Source organism: Cottoperca gobio, chromosome 6 (assembly GCF_900634415.1).
Source record: "Cottoperca gobio chromosome 6, fCotGob3.1, whole genome shotgun sequence".
In the NCBI taxonomy this organism is placed as follows: domain Eukaryota; kingdom Metazoa; phylum Chordata; class Actinopteri; order Perciformes; family Bovichtidae; genus Cottoperca; species Cottoperca gobio.
In genome coordinates, this window is record NC_041360.1 from 11,430,201 (window position 1) to 11,446,039 (window position 15,839).

General features: G+C 38.8%; 1 protein-coding gene across 1 annotated transcript in view; it reads right to left on the reverse strand.

Moving 5' to 3' along the window:
- Window positions 1-4,352: 4,352 nt before the first annotated feature.
- The window catches only part of ehf (ets homologous factor), a 32,452-nt gene continuing 20,965 nt past the window's right edge, over window positions 4,353-15,839 (reverse strand). The window contains exons 2-9 of the mRNA XM_029434632.1: window positions 9,018-9,150; window positions 8,270-8,527; window positions 7,196-7,240; window positions 7,024-7,071; window positions 6,861-6,923; window positions 6,711-6,749; window positions 6,415-6,610; window positions 4,353-4,452 (exon numbers count right to left, since the gene is read on the reverse strand). Coding sequence (XP_029290492.1) covers window positions 4,353-4,452; window positions 6,415-6,610; window positions 6,711-6,749; window positions 6,861-6,923; window positions 7,024-7,071; window positions 7,196-7,240; window positions 8,270-8,527; window positions 9,018-9,117 — 849 coding nt within the window. The 5' untranslated portion in view covers window positions 9,118-9,150. The remainder of the gene's footprint in view (window positions 4,453-6,414; window positions 6,611-6,710; window positions 6,750-6,860; window positions 6,924-7,023; window positions 7,072-7,195; window positions 7,241-8,269; window positions 8,528-9,017; window positions 9,151-15,839) is intronic.

A 15,839-nucleotide genomic window follows, 5' to 3' on the forward strand; every position in this document is an offset into this window, starting at 1 on the left:
GTGTTCAAAAGTTGGTCGAAATTTCCAGTACTCAATGATTTACTGCCCTCTGCTGGGGAGATGGTAAAAGATTCTTGTACAACTTGTAAATTAAAATTAATTTCACACCGTTATATGAGTATAAGTGTAATGTTCATAACTGAACTACTATCACTATAGCCCCATTTGTCACTGCATAATGTTTTTAATGAACGTACTTACTGTGCATTATGGATATTGATGTCGAGGCCATGTCAGTAACATCTTATATACATATACATATATATGTATATATATTACAGATGACAACAACACTTAAATTACAAATATTTAAATTAAAGTCTGTATGTACATATTGTATATATATACAACAATTATTGAAGTTAAAGGTCAATAGTGCATGTGTAAAAAAACATTAATGGAAAGGCCAGAAATCTAAGCAGGAAATTGGCTTCACAACGAGACGACTTGGAATCTTCATGAATACTTCCTCATTTTTTATGTGAACACAGTGACTTTGACTTCAGGTTTTTTATTTTTTTATTCTTAACCCATGCTAATTTTATAGCAAGGGTTTCACACACACACACACACACACACACACACACACACACACACACACACACACACACACACACACACACACACACACACACACACACACACACACAAAGTAAAGCGGCATCAGTGTCTGTCTAATCCATCCAAATTACAGTTAGGGCTGAATGCCTCACGGGTCCATTTGAGTGTGAAGAGAAAATGATAAGGGGGCCTGATAAGCTGTGGCTCTGTATCTGCTGAGAAAACACAATAGCCCCACTGAGCAGGCACGGGACACAGACACAAAATTCCAGCTGGTTGTCTCAGCCTATCTGTCATCACTTCCCTGTTCTCTCTCCAGAATCTATTTGATTTAATTAATGCACTACTTTTAAAATAGCCCTTGCCATGGCTCATTCAAATCTGAAAATAGTCTTTCTCACAAAAGAGATAAAGGCGCTCGTGTGCAGATATTGCATATTGTTTTTGTCAAAAGAAAAGCAGCCATTGTTTCATCTGAGCAGAGTACAGAGTGTACTGAGCTGAGTACATGTTTTACCTGTACATACATTTTGTTATCATCTTGCTAAACAGTCTGTGCTATTCTTTTAATCTTTATTGTATCCCTAAAGTTAATCACCTGGATTACATTTCTCTTCTCAGCTGCATTTGTGTGTTTTTGTTCCTTCCCAGATCAATTACAACCGGTTCGGGTGCATTTTTGCCGAGGTGCCATCAGTAACTGCCATAACTTCCCGAAAAACAAATGTTGTAAATAGTTGTTACGCTGGTTTAACAGTGCTTTCCCAAACGACACACTATCTTCTTTCACTTACAGTTGATAAGAACCATTGAAGGCACAGGCAACAGTGATTCACAGACTTTTGTCTCCTCATATGTACTATTTTTACATATTCAAGGCGGCTGATACATGATTTTTAATCAGATGTGAGTGACCATCATGGATCCTCACACACTGAGGGTATATGTAAAGCCTGGGTTTGCATTAGCAGGGCAGTGATCTGTTAGGGAAATCCAGCTTCTGTCTCTTTGTGCTGCAGGTGTTAGATTAGTCTAGACAATCTGTTTAACTGTTAATTTATCTTCACCCAGTCCCATCAAACATGTCCTCATATCGCAGCTCACAGCATCATTCACTTCAGTGGAAACTGAGGCCACATTTCAGACGTCTGTCTGTGTCTCTGATTAGATGTCCATTTCTTTGTGCTTTATTAATATTCATTTACAATGCTTAAATGTGGCTAATGGTATGGTTGACAAATACAATGAAGCATTTGAAGGCCCTGTCCCACAGCTCCATATGGCAGAAACATGCCGGCGTATATGAAAAGTAGCTCAAAATGTGTCAGAGTCCAAATACGTCCAACTGTTCCACAGCGGTGTTGTAGCTGACGTATACATAACGAATACAGAACAAATTATTATACGTATGTCTAACCTATTGATAGCGTATCACTTACCTATTTAAAACGTATCAGAGCATCTGGCCAATGGAGCTGGAAAAGTGCCATTTGGTTCACGTCATGCTGATGCTGGAGAACAGAATGTACTCTTGTCTCAGCCTCTCAGCATCCTCCATGCTCTGTGATGATGGGTTGATGTATTCATCAAGACGTGTTGTGAAGAAGTGAGGATGAGATACTCACAGGGACCCTTAATACTATATTCAAACCCCAATAAGCTCCCAAAACGCTAGCTGAACGCTAGCTGTACTGTAGAAACACATTTAATAAGTTACTCCGTCGTCAGGCATCATCTTAACATAGGGTAGGAATAGGTTATCCACTCGTTATCAATAAGTTGGCTGTAGGATTCACCGTCAGCCGACTTAAACGTAACATACCTCTAACGTAGTCACGTACGTATTCACGTGTGTCTAACGTAACGTAACTTATGTGTAACGTCTGCATAACTTATGAAGCACACGTTGGGTACGCTCAAAACATTTTCACAGACTCAGCATTCAACAACGCACCCCAGCGTAACACAGCGTGCTCTTAACAAATACTACTTGTACCTTACCTTATATCTACGTACACCAGTGCGTTGCTGATATTTTGTTTACACCATATTTTTGTATATCTTATGCATTCGTCTGATACATTTTGTAGAAGTAAGTGATACTCTATCAATAGGTTAGACATGCGTATCTGTATACGTTCACTTTTCCGATCTGATCCGATGAAAAGTTGGACGTATTTGGACTCTGACAAATTTTGAGCTATTTTTCGTATACGTTTCCGCCATACGGATATGTGTGACAGGGCCTTAAGGTAAAGGGTAAATAAAGCTCAAATACTATTCATAACGCTCTACCTCATTTGTTTGGGGCCTGCTTAACAGCTACATTCACACATTCACAATTTCCTGTCATTATATAATGTAAAATGTTGATGTAAAATGTATGCAACTTATAATCAAATTAATGCTCATGATTAGTGTTGCTCCAGAGACGCTACTAAGTGTGGTTTTATGGAACAACTCAGAATCTAAACAATGGAATATGATGGAGATGCACTTCAATTTGAATAGCATTGCTTGCTTGTTTCATGTAATATAACAATATGACAATCAGTAGCTATTATACCAATCCAATCAGGAGCAGTCGCTGTTTATACCATCTCTCTGTTTGCAATCTTCTTTATTTCATTCAATCGTCAATGGGAAACAAACTTATAGCAAACTCCTCTCATCAGAGACGGTTTCCTGCTGTTTTCCTGACACAATCAGATGTTTACTTCTTGATAAAGGACATGTGGTGTAATTTCCTCACATCATCACAGTGTCGGTTAGTGACACTAATTTGAGTGATAGCAGAGTGACAAAACTGAAAGGTGGTGCAGCGGGCACATTTTGTAAACCGTTAGGAAAGATAATAACCGTTCATGGTGTCAATCAATGCCACCGTACTATGTAAAGAAGGGTTACAAAAGGCAGATAAATCAAAGTGAAGATTAGACCATGTTTGCTTGTGAACACTACACAGGCCAAAGAATGGAGCCTTATATTGACACTGATTGTATCTTGTTGGCCACTCTGCTGCCTGCAGGCACCAGCGTGGCAGCTGTGGAACGCCCTAGCACGCCCCGGCGGACAATTAACTATGTGGCATTTTACACTGTCACGATAATACAGAAATGGCCTACACCTCTGAGAGCATGGCTTATCAGCGTCAAGCTTGTAAGAGATTCAGTGGGAACAAGGCTTACTGCTGCGGATCTAAGTAACACTCGGGGGATGGACGCTATTGATCAAGTCTGGGCAAGAATAGCTGCAATTTGGGTGGTAGATTGGACTCAAAATACAGATTGATGTGATGATCAGAATAATACTTCTTTGACTGGTAACAATTGAAAGTCACAGGAAACGTCCTCTTCTTGATGCAAACAACGACACCCAAATTGTACGCATGTAATCCAAAAAAAAATGACTTTCATAAAATGAAAACAAAGAGCTTTATTTGCATCAAACATCAGCAAACATTTACAGACTTTCTTTACATGTGGCAGCTTTTGATATCCTTTTCCTCAGTGACATCTAATGTAACCACACATGCGTGAGAGAGGTTTGACTGTGGTCATGTTGGTCATGTTACAATAAACTATTATTTTATAAGGCACAGTAAAAAACATTTCACAACAAGGGAATGTATTTCAAGAAAGAAAAATAACGAGGCCAACATATAATTATCAACAATGTGTAAACAGTTCAAACATATATATATATATATATCAAACACGGTCACTGACAACTACAATAAAACATTACATTTGCATACAACATCAATGAAAACATAAATAAATTAAAAACAGTCACTTGTCTGACTCCCTCCATCCTCTTGCATTCCTTCCAAACTTATAAACCAGTCTGCGTCCATCTACTCGCTCTAGGATTTCTCTTTTGTAGTAATATCTGTAACAGAGAACAGACGAACACTGTCAGACAGATTCTAAATAAATTCATCACAGATAATCTTAAATGTGTTTGAAATCGTAAATACTATACAAAAATGCAGTGTAATCATTTTCAACTGTTATGCAGTATTCATTGACTTGTGGTTGTTTTATCTTACGTCTCATAAATCTTAATCAGATAAATTACAATTATTTATAGTGTAATATGAAGAAAAGTGTTTTTATATTTAAAGGATAAGTCTGGTGATGTTCTACAGTTTTTGATAAATAAAAAATCCCATGAAAAGACTGAAAGCACCAATGAATCGGTCCTAATAACAAGTGCTTTCTGTGTATCCAAAGCCTGATGTGACCTGATATAACCTATTCCTCTGAGCTATAGAGCTCCATTGTTTTGTACTGTTAAAAAAATAAAAAAATATGAAAAACACATCAATGAGTGACGCAGTTGCACTGGTTCACATGTTCCTTGATTCCAATCAACATGGACTCTATTTTGAGTCGATCCCACTTACACTGTAGTGGTGAAACAAGCACTGCAGATCCAAGGCTACAAATAATCCCTAACAAATACCGAATTACATCTGGGTTTGAGTAATGTTTACATAAACCACAGCTGTTTTAGTCAGTTCCTTATTCTTTTTTTTTTACAATTTTCCTTATCTTTTTTGAAAGATTCATGTCTTCAGTATAGGAAGCAAATGATTGTGAGCTTACAAGCGGCTGAAGTCAGAAAGTATTGACAAGGACTAATGCATTGTTGGTTTGTTTTTTAATGAGATTTGTGAACAATAACAAAAAATAAGGTTCGCCAGCCTTATCCTTTCACTTTTATCATTAAATTATGTTTTCCTTTCACCACAACAATGTATATCATTTGTGATTCCCCCCATTCAGTATGAGTAACCTAAATGAATTGATTATTATGCTTTTATAAAGCAAGTGTATTATAGATACTGCTTTACTCAGATTACTTTAACAACACGGTGTGTACTCAATCCAATATGTAATGAAATAAGAGAGCGGCATCAATTACTCCAGGTTTAAATTTGATTCTTATTTTTTTTGTTTAATACCGTCATGACATGGATGATAGATAACTTTGTCAGTAGAGTTTCTTTGTTGTTGTTTGTTTCTTTCAAAATATAATTTTCAAATTTCCTCTAAAGTTCAATCACATGAATTCAAAATGAAATGAAACTAAGTTAGTTTGGTTGTCATTCCTTTGCTTTTGTTATTCATAACAGATACCGATCTGTTTGGTGATCCCATCAAGCTGCAAATTCTTCTGCTGCATCACAATACATAGAAAATCAGCTTTTGTGGTCACAGTGATAATACCTGCGGGCACATCTTGTAGTTCCCAGTGGTTTGCACGACAATGACATTAAGCTCATTGGATGAGCTGATTTGAATGCTGTGACTATTGCAGGAGCCAGATTTTAAAGAAGGCCATTTCAGTTCATGGTTCAAGAAAAGTAAAATGAGTCCATTCTACTGCAACTAATCAGTGATGGCTTTAAAGGGTTCATTTCAAAGTAGATTTAGTTGTTTCTGTTTCAGTAGCATTAAGTCATTTGGATTAGGAACAATGCCGTGTAAAACTTCTTCCTCATCACAGATTTCACAAGCGTTTGCCAAATTAAAGAAATGCCCTGTGTGCGTGTGGGATGTTTACTGCATTGAAAGTGCAGGAACTTTATTTCTGCAGACAAATTTCACTCCTTCAGGTGGAAAGTAAAAACTTATATGTTAACATTTAGAGGCCATGGTCTCTACTGAATACAGTGCATTAAAATCAATGAGAGCTAAATGTCAAGACTGTCTGATTCAGATCTCTACTCAAATGAACACTTTTAGCAGATTCAATATTTGGATTTGCAGTATCCCTCCAGTGATTTCTAACTTATTATCTGATTTTTAATATGTGTAACTGCCTGTGTGAAAGCTGCAGGTGTACCTCATTGCCCGGCTTAGTTTCTCATATGTCATGCTGCTGTTATTCTTCTTCTTGCCCCATAACTGTGCCACCGCCTCTGACTTAAGGAAGCGGAAAACCCCCTCTGACCAATCCTCCCACTTGATCAGCCCTGGGTTTCGCTCTGGGTTCAGCAGAATGTCCCTGATGAACTCCCACAAGTGGGTCCCCCTTGGGTCTGTGGGGACAGAAAGTAGATTTAATGGTATAAATAAACATACTGTATCATAGCACATATGTTATGTAATAATATGTACAGATGTGTTGATTAAACTTACTGTGTTTTTTGACCTGACGACTGAAAGACCTTTTGATATCTGAGAAAAAGAAAATCTAATTATTGTTAATCCTTTTTTACTTCTTTTTTTCTTTTGTCATGCTCATTTTGCTGTTCCATTAAATAACACGTTGCATTGTGGATTCCTCACCAAGAGTGGAAGGGGTGGGGTAGGCAGCAGGGGCGAGGGTGTGAATCAAGGGATCGTAGATTTCTAAGTTAACAGAATAATAATCAAGTCAACAGTTAATTTATTTGGTACATGAAGCATTAGTATGCAGAAATGATAAAGCAGACTTATACATGAACAGTACCTCCAGGTGGATAGCTGACATCTGGAAATGGACAAATGGAGAAGTTTACTATAAAGGGGAACAAAGATGGACATAATGAATAATCAGATGTATCTGAACAACTGTTCAATCTGTTTAAAAAAAGAAATGTTTCTTTCTTTATTGACTGACAACCAGTTTGAGAGACTCTTACATTCTGGTTTGACTTCCAGTTGTCCTATTTCCACATGGTACTGCCCTGTGCAGGGATGAGAAGGAACAAGGACATTAAATATTAACACAAATTAGGGAATTCAATTTGTGTAATATGTAACGATTGATTATTGACTTCCACATTCATGGTACGCTATGAACCAAATCCTTGCCTAAAGCCTTGGAAGCCTCTTTAGGGCACTTTATTGCACATGAGGCAGATTTAGTAGAAAAAACTATTGTGTTGCTTTATGTCATATGCAGACAGTGAACGGAGAGGAAGGGAAAATACAAAATCTGAATAAAAACAGGTAGAGAAGAAACAACAAATATTGTTCAACAAGAAGGATCATGGGAGCTCTAATGATACCTGTTGATAAACACTGACACTCGCACATTCCCCAGTGTTACTCTTTACTACGGCCTCACGATTTTGTGGTAATTCTACCCATCGCAATCAGTTTGTCAATGATATTTGATGTGTGAAAATGTAACACCTTGTCACAAGAAACTGAGTTATTCTTTAACACCTTGCAGCAACAATAGTAGCATTGTGCTCCAGTTTGTTTCTCTGCTAAAACCTGTTGTGCCTGTTCTCCTGCCATTACTGTTGTTTTAAAATTCCATTAAGTTTTAGATGTCAGATAAACTATGGTGTGATGATGCAATTTGCCACATCATGTTACACAAGTATCATTGTATTGCTTTAATTCCCTATAAGCTACATTTAACACATAGTAGTTATAGTTAAAGGCTCAAATATGAAGCCTATGGACTCTAGTTTCTTTACAATAATCCTAAAACTCTAATTAACAAGCCAGCTTGTTTCTCAGCTTTTCACCCCCTCTGTGCTTTGTTAGGAGACCCACTAGAGCGAGAGCAGACAACAAATCCATCATCTCCCTTGCTTTAAGTGATCTTTCACCCGCTCTACAGCACCACACAGTGCATCCTCTGACTGGCTCTGTGATCCCTCCTCAACAATACCCAACTTGAATCACCCAGCTTCTCTTTTATTGGGACTAATCATCTTCCTTTTTCCCCTTCAGCCCCCTTATCAGACACTGAGACGCACCACTCCACTTGAGCTCTGTGATGCTTTGGAAGAGAATGGGTCCCATGCTGCCGGCAGCATGGATGAAGTCCTGGTAGCTCAGGTTGCAGAGTTGATGGCCGTCCATATCAAAGTTTTGGAAGGGAATGCTGGAGGTATTGATCTGGTTCATGTCCATCACCTGCTGCAGCCACTCCCACACCTGGTACTTACTCCAGAACTGAGGCTGGGAGTCACAAGTCCACAGGCGACCTGTGTAAGAAGACATCCCTGTCGGATCTGGAGACAGACATCAATGGTTGTGCGTGAAAACATTGTAAAAAAACAACAGATTTGTCTACATCAAGGACTTCCTTTTATTTATTGTAAATCTGCATCTTAATAGGGAAACTTGAATTCCTCTACTGAAGGTATTTGTCAATAATTACCCCACAGAGCGGTTTACTGAAACAGTTGTTGAAAGTACTTCTCAGTCGGGAATTCTTAACTTGTGTCTTGTGTTTCAGAGCTCTGGGCTCCCCAGGTGAGCAATATGTTCGTTGCTAATTGTTAAATGCATTTCATTTTTGCAGTTTCATAACCAGTGAGAGAACTGCATTTTTGAACAGAGAGCAATCAGAGTCCTTTCAGCAGAACAAATTAGCATATTTTCTTGAGGCATTTTAGGAATTTATTCCGACAATTTAATTAACCGATTTATTGAGGAGTGCATACATTATGCCAGGACAGCTTCATTAAGAGTGTGTTCGTGTTGGGTCTTAGGCCTCACCATCAGGATAGGAGTTGGTTGGGCCCCAGATTGTGGTCAGCTGGCTGTCCAGGGTGGTGGATGGAGTTACACTCATAACTGCTACACTCTGATGTACCATGGCCCAGCGGCTGAGGCAGGAGATAATACTTCACTGTATGGGTCAATTGAAAATGAAACAATAATCTTTAGGATATCCAACAACACACACAACAACTATTCCTAAACAATTCTATTGCATCGTGATTCCACTTGATTGCAAAAATGATGCAATAATCCAGCGCAATCTTATCACATTTTTAATCTGCGCCATTGTTTACAGTTTGCTCTTTTTATACCGTGTCAGAGCTGTATTAAGTTTCTGCTAAGGCAAACAGCAAACCCTACAAGCTGGAATGCCACAGGAAATGCAATGTGTTTGTCACTGCAGTAAGCACAAAGAAAGATTAAATAAACCATGGCAATTCAATTGTTCAAATAAGTTGATTATTTAAATTTAATGTATTTATCCAATCATTCTTAATAAGCCATTTAAGTGCACTAAAAAGTAGTAACACAAAGGAATTCTATGCCTGCACAGTTTATGGGTTGTGTAAGATGTCCATTGGACATACAGAAATTACAGATGAAAGGGTCAGTTGGGTTTTATGTTTTAACAGAGGCTTATTTGCTGGCGTAAATCTTCCATTTAATCTGTTTGCCAGTTCTGTAATCACATTTCTTTTGGACTACTTGTCGTGTCTACAGTTCAGCAAATGCCCAAAATGTCTTAAGTGACATACACTTACATGCTGCTGCTGTTTGAGTGTTATTATATTTTCTACATTGATTTTACATATTACAGCTGCTTATTACATTGTCAGTTGATTTAGTGTTTAGTAGCCTAAAGGACTGCACTCACACATTTGCAGTTACTTCAGTATACATTTATTGAGGTAAATTAAAGGCATGTTTCAGACTTAACCACAAGTATATTTGCATCCCATGTAAATGAAGTTTGTCAGAATTTTAGCAGCTCCACTGTTTTGCCAAGCAGGATGTGTTGCACATTCACAATAGCAGTCACATGAGTCGTGACAGTCACATGCGAGATACTGTTCACTGCCAATATATTTGATAGGTTTCTGTTCCATGTTAATGGATTCTGAAAGTTTGGGACATGAGATATCCATTTCCAAACGGTTACTGATTAGTTAAGTTATCAACACTGCTGCCAAAGTAGAGGAATGCTCCGTATTCCACAGTAGCTTACACTGTTGTTCACACAATCCACAAGTCTTTTCGAACGGTAACATTTTCCAACATTTAAACAAAGCTTTATTTGTTTTAAAATGTGCTTTAAACTGAATAATAGTTTTCTGTCTATAATGAGAAACGTGACAAAATGTTGTTGTAAATGTCAATAAGTTCAAAATCTAGCTGTCAAAGGTCATCATGATGTGCAACACCTGCTTCATATGGCCTCACAATGAATCTAATTATTTGCACAGTGACATACACTTCACCTGTTCCCTGGAAGATCTTGGTCACACTTTTATGGCAGGTTATAAATAGAATTACACCAAGCCCTGTCATACATACTGTGCAGACATACAGACAGACATACTGAAGCTTAAAGATCTGTCAAATCACTTTTATGACAACCTAAAGTTAACATCGCTGAATGAGATTTTCCCAGGAGAAAGGTGACACATGCCATCATGCCAAGGTAGACCAGCTCCTCAGTTGACAATCTGTAGTCTGTTCAAACACCTTTTACTGTGTCTTAACCCTCACTACTGTCAATACTGTCAAGTCAACAAGGCAGCCAGTAATGTATCAGCGCCTAAGAAAAGAAACATATTCGCAGTTATAGATCAATATCCTATTAGCTGAGCCATAGTAAAAAACCACTCCACTGCATATGACTTGGAGATGAATATTTTACCTGTCTACTGTAAATATGGCTTTTGAAACTATCACATAATTAAAACTTAGGTTGATGCGATGGCATTAAATATGCAACCTTTCTGCGACACCAACAGCTGAAACAGAGTGAGGAAGTTCAGTGTTGACAGTGTGAAAGTGTGCTGAAACATTGCAAGTACAGGGGAATATATTAAAGTTAATGCATTATTTTGCATAGCATTACACAAAACTTATTTTAGTCATTTGATATTCTCTCAGTAAATATTCAAGTGAGGGGAAATGGGTCAGTTTGGTTGCACTTTTTAAGGTTCCATTTTCAAAACTCTACATCCTTTACTGTCTCTAATTTTCCTTTAAAAACGTGTGTGATTGCACAGATAATCAAACTGTTAGCATCTTGCTACAACACAAGATACATGTGAGACACCTGGAGGTTTAAAGCCACTGAAAAAGAAAATGTAAATATTTTTGTACATAAAAATAAATTGCAATATTCCCCCCCCCCCCCCCATATCTTTTCCAGACTTTCCACACCTGGACAGACACCCTGCATGGAACAGATCCAAAGTCCAATGAAAACAAAAAAGATCATTATAATCTTTGAATTTGAATGGCATTAAAACACACTGAACCTATTAGACTTGCCTTTAGTTAGAATATACTGTGCTCAGTCATTTAGAAAAGCAGCGCTGGTTGCCCAGAGCTGGTACGGCAGCTTACCAGAGCAGTAGAATGGGGTCGAACCAGGCCTGACGTAGCTCCACTCTCAACGCGGCTGAATAGAGATCAATACTAATTTCTGGATATTCCAATACTCTAGAGGACTAGTGTTTAGAGTGAGACAAGGTGAGTCCTTTTGCTTCTCAAATCTATTAATTCATAAATGAAAGCATGCAGACACACTAGGTGCTGCCCTACCACAATGGCTTTTTTATCCTCCTAACTTCCTTATCACACACCAATTGGCAACCTGTCCATGCTCATACCGGTCATATTTGCATAATGCACACCCACACACACACACACACACACCTCGCATAACCTTTATATTCCCCTTTGGCACTGTTCCCTTTCACTTGCTCTCTCAAACTAACAAACACACACTCACTCAAGCAGTAAGACACATACACAGGCTTGGATTCAAAACACACTCAATAGTCCATAGAGGGAACATAAAATTCCTTAAAGTCATTCTTAAGTTAAAATAGTGCTTGACCTTCAGAGAAAATGTTGCTGTATTATTATATTGCACAACATTTGTTTTCCTTATTTCATCATGATAAATGAGGTGCTGACAGTTTAGGTAAGAGGCCCTAAGAGAATTTGTTCCTTTTCCTGTTTTGAAAGTTGTTGGAAAGGCATGGTGGATAAATATTAGTGTTTGCGTGCCTGCAAAGACTGTATGAGAAATACTTTCACCATGGTTAAACATTTACAAATGCCTTAAATTGGTCTTCTCACACAGTAGCCTTTCAGCTTTCAATTTGCAAATGAAATGTGCACTTTGCGTCTGTTTGAGGGATGATCACTATTTAGGGCGAGCTTATTTAAGTCTCACTTAAAGTTATGGATGGCCTCACCTCGTCACAACCTCATCCGACTCTTAAATTAGTTTCCACCGACATGCAGTGATCCAGAGACGTCTGAGTGCACACTGACAGATGACAATTAGCTTTGGAATGCGTCCCTTAAATCCCTGAGGAGCAACGCACAACAATGACACGAGTGGACAATCAAAAGCGACTTTATTATTATATGTTGCCACTTCCTTGGCACATGTGTTGTCTTTGAAGAAGACATCAAATAACATTGACATGTTACATCGAGTCAATGCCAATACTGTTATCCTAAAGATAAAATGTTGCTTCTATTCAAATCAGTCAGCGCACACTACATGGCAGTACTACAGTTATGAAGAAAGGGAATGTGAAAATGAAGATGATTACTTTTTTATAGTTTAAAATTCAGTACACTTTTCCAAATCAGAAGCAGATAGATTAAATAAACAGTAACCATGCAGAAGTAAATGTGTCGAAAAAGCATTTTTACTGAACTTTGCCACCCTTCATATCCGCTGTTGACACAATCAGAAGGAGTTCAAACATCCTATTTTTACTTGACGCCAATTAGGGTTTGGGCAAATTGTAACATCTTTGATCTGAGATCTAAATCTGATCTGTTGCCTTGTACCACTACAATACCTCCTGGGACCAGAGGCACTAACAGTATCATGTTGATAATTGAAGTGACTTTGAGCAGGGTTGAACTGTATAATAGGCTGAAGCAGGGAGAAGTCTGTGAGAAAGTGTGTCAGGTTTCTTTCAGAGCTCAAGTCGTGTGGAGGGAAACAAGAGGGGATGCTACACAAATAAAGTCAATTAATTTGCACTTATATAATTTGAGATCTATCAGGAGTTAATATTTAATCACCTCGAGGGGCTGACATTAATGGCCTTTCCTCATTCCATAGATCCCTGTGATCAACAATGTTGGCTTAGTTCTGCGCTCGCCACAGTTTACACCGAGCTCACTTTGAAAGCTCTCACTCTCTCTCTGTGAACGTGTGTGTGTGTGTATGTGTGACTTGGACTCCTGCTCACAGCTCAGCCTCAGAGGTAATGAGGGAATTCAGTGTCAGCATGATTATCTCTGAGAGTTGCCCTCATCTCCCCATGCATGCCAGATCGCTACAGTCCTGATGGTAAAAGCCATCCCCCCCCCTCCTGATCTCCCTGAGACTCTCTGACACCATCCATACCTGCATGGTTTATGGATAAGACGCCTCAAGCCATCCCCACAGCCCGTCTGTTGCCTATTCGTAGCACAGGTGCTATTTTCAGGGATTTTTCTCCTATTTTCTGTTTCTCATCCTCTTTTTAAAGGGTAAAGTGCCCCCAGGGTGTAATTTGAGACCTAAGCCGCGTTTGGTGCCGTCCGACTGTGAATGCCTGCCCAGATTTTATTGCATTAAGATTAATATGCCCATCAGCAGTGAACTGAAGTCACACACTTCCCATTAACGATTTGGCCTGCTTCTTTTCTGTTTTTTTTGTTCTTTCTCTATCACGCTTTATTTTTCTTGCCGTGTCACAAGGAGAGCCTAGTATTTGGCATCTCATTTCATGGATCTTTGTTCTGCTTTTTCAGGGTGGATGTGGGTCGACATATGCAGAAGTCCACTGGGGGAATAGCAACAGAGATAGAGAGGGAGAGGGAGAGTGGGAGAGTGCAAAGTCTGTCACACCAACCGTGTGTGAGTCAGCCTACCAACATTGTGAGAGGCAGTGAAGACATCCTCCCCGACACAAGAAAATGTCATCAAAATGCTAACATTATAGACAGTGTCATCTATTTTTAAATAGAGTCAAGTAGAGGCTTATGTCACCCTCCAATAATAGTACACTACTGATCCATTTAAAAAGAGGCTTATAACTTGCTTAGTGGTGCTGTGAAATATTAATGCTTTATTTGAGGATGCGGTCAAAAGTTTCCCTTTGACAGGAAAAGCTGTCAGTCAGAAGAAACAGACATGACAGGAGGAGGGTACAGTTTGCACGCTCTAATGAACAGGAACTTATTAGCGGGAGTATGTCTATTACTGTCCCACTTGCCTCCCCTCTTTCATTAGCTGCTTATCACGCCAGTTAGTGTCTTCTTTAATACTTCACATTTTGATTAGCATATGATCCGAGGGGAAAGACGGAAAAATCATTTTATTAGTGTCAATTACTGCTACAAATGACATTTTCACTGCCTAAATTGTAATTTCACATTTCTTTCCTGTCAAAGAACAATGGCTGTGTAATTACAGTAATGAGAAGTGCAGGAGAAAAAAATAATTATTCACATTCCTCTTCCTTTATTGTTCATTTGAACTGCGCCATGTCTGTTTGCTTGTCATATGGCTGGCTGTATAAATCATTCTGCTTGGAGAACACGGGTTCTGCATGTATCTCAAGTGATATGTTCAGGTGCAGCAATCTTAGATCTTTGTATGAATGATTTAAAAATACCTTTTTTTACCTGCACAGTGTCCAAAAGTGCTTCACTGCACTTCAATGTGGATCTCTCCTTTGCCCGTAGGGGACACTGTTGTCTCATATACTGCTGGGGATCTCTGAAAGCAAGTTAATGTGATGAGTGAACAACACAGATGTGATATGAGAATATGTAGGGAATGAAACTTGCTCCCTGACAGCTACTGACTACGATGCCAATGGGTTGTGCTACCCATATAGGTTACAGTAACTTATATACACTATCTCGCCCAACTCCTGAGGGAAATATCACAGAGGTGTAAGAAGGATACATGCTAGGTAACGAGATAAGAGAGGAGAAGGCGGGTCAGTGCAGGACCAGTTTGTTGTGACACAGCTATACTGTACAGCCAAGGGCAGCCCCTTGTGTTTCAATTAACACATCTCAGAGATGTACCGCCAGCACAGTTTTTCCTTGACATCAATGACTGCTTAACTACTGCAGGTACATTGCATCAAAGAGACATTTTGTCATTTAGAGGGATAGTTTGGATGTTATGTAAGAGGTACTTATCCATAGTCAGTGTATTAGGTACATTGCTTAAGGAAGCCATGCAATGTAATGCTGTTGACAAGGCTGTATTTTAGCGACTTAAAAGAAAGGCCCACCTAATATATTTAGAATGTTTTCACAACTTTATCTTGCAGTGAAACAGCTATACAGTATATGTTTCCGACGGGGAACTGAAGTCTTTTTCTATGCTCTCGCTAAAGCCACTCAACTTCACTTAAGTAATTTGACCTCGTAGAAAACATGGGTTGCTTTTGCCTTGAAATGGCTGTCTCACGGCAAAGTAAAGCTAAAAAAATGTTCACTTAAACTGATATTTCTTTTAGGTGGCTAAATTATGTTTTGATGACGTCCCCGTCCACAGCAGTACATTTCTTAGCTTACTTC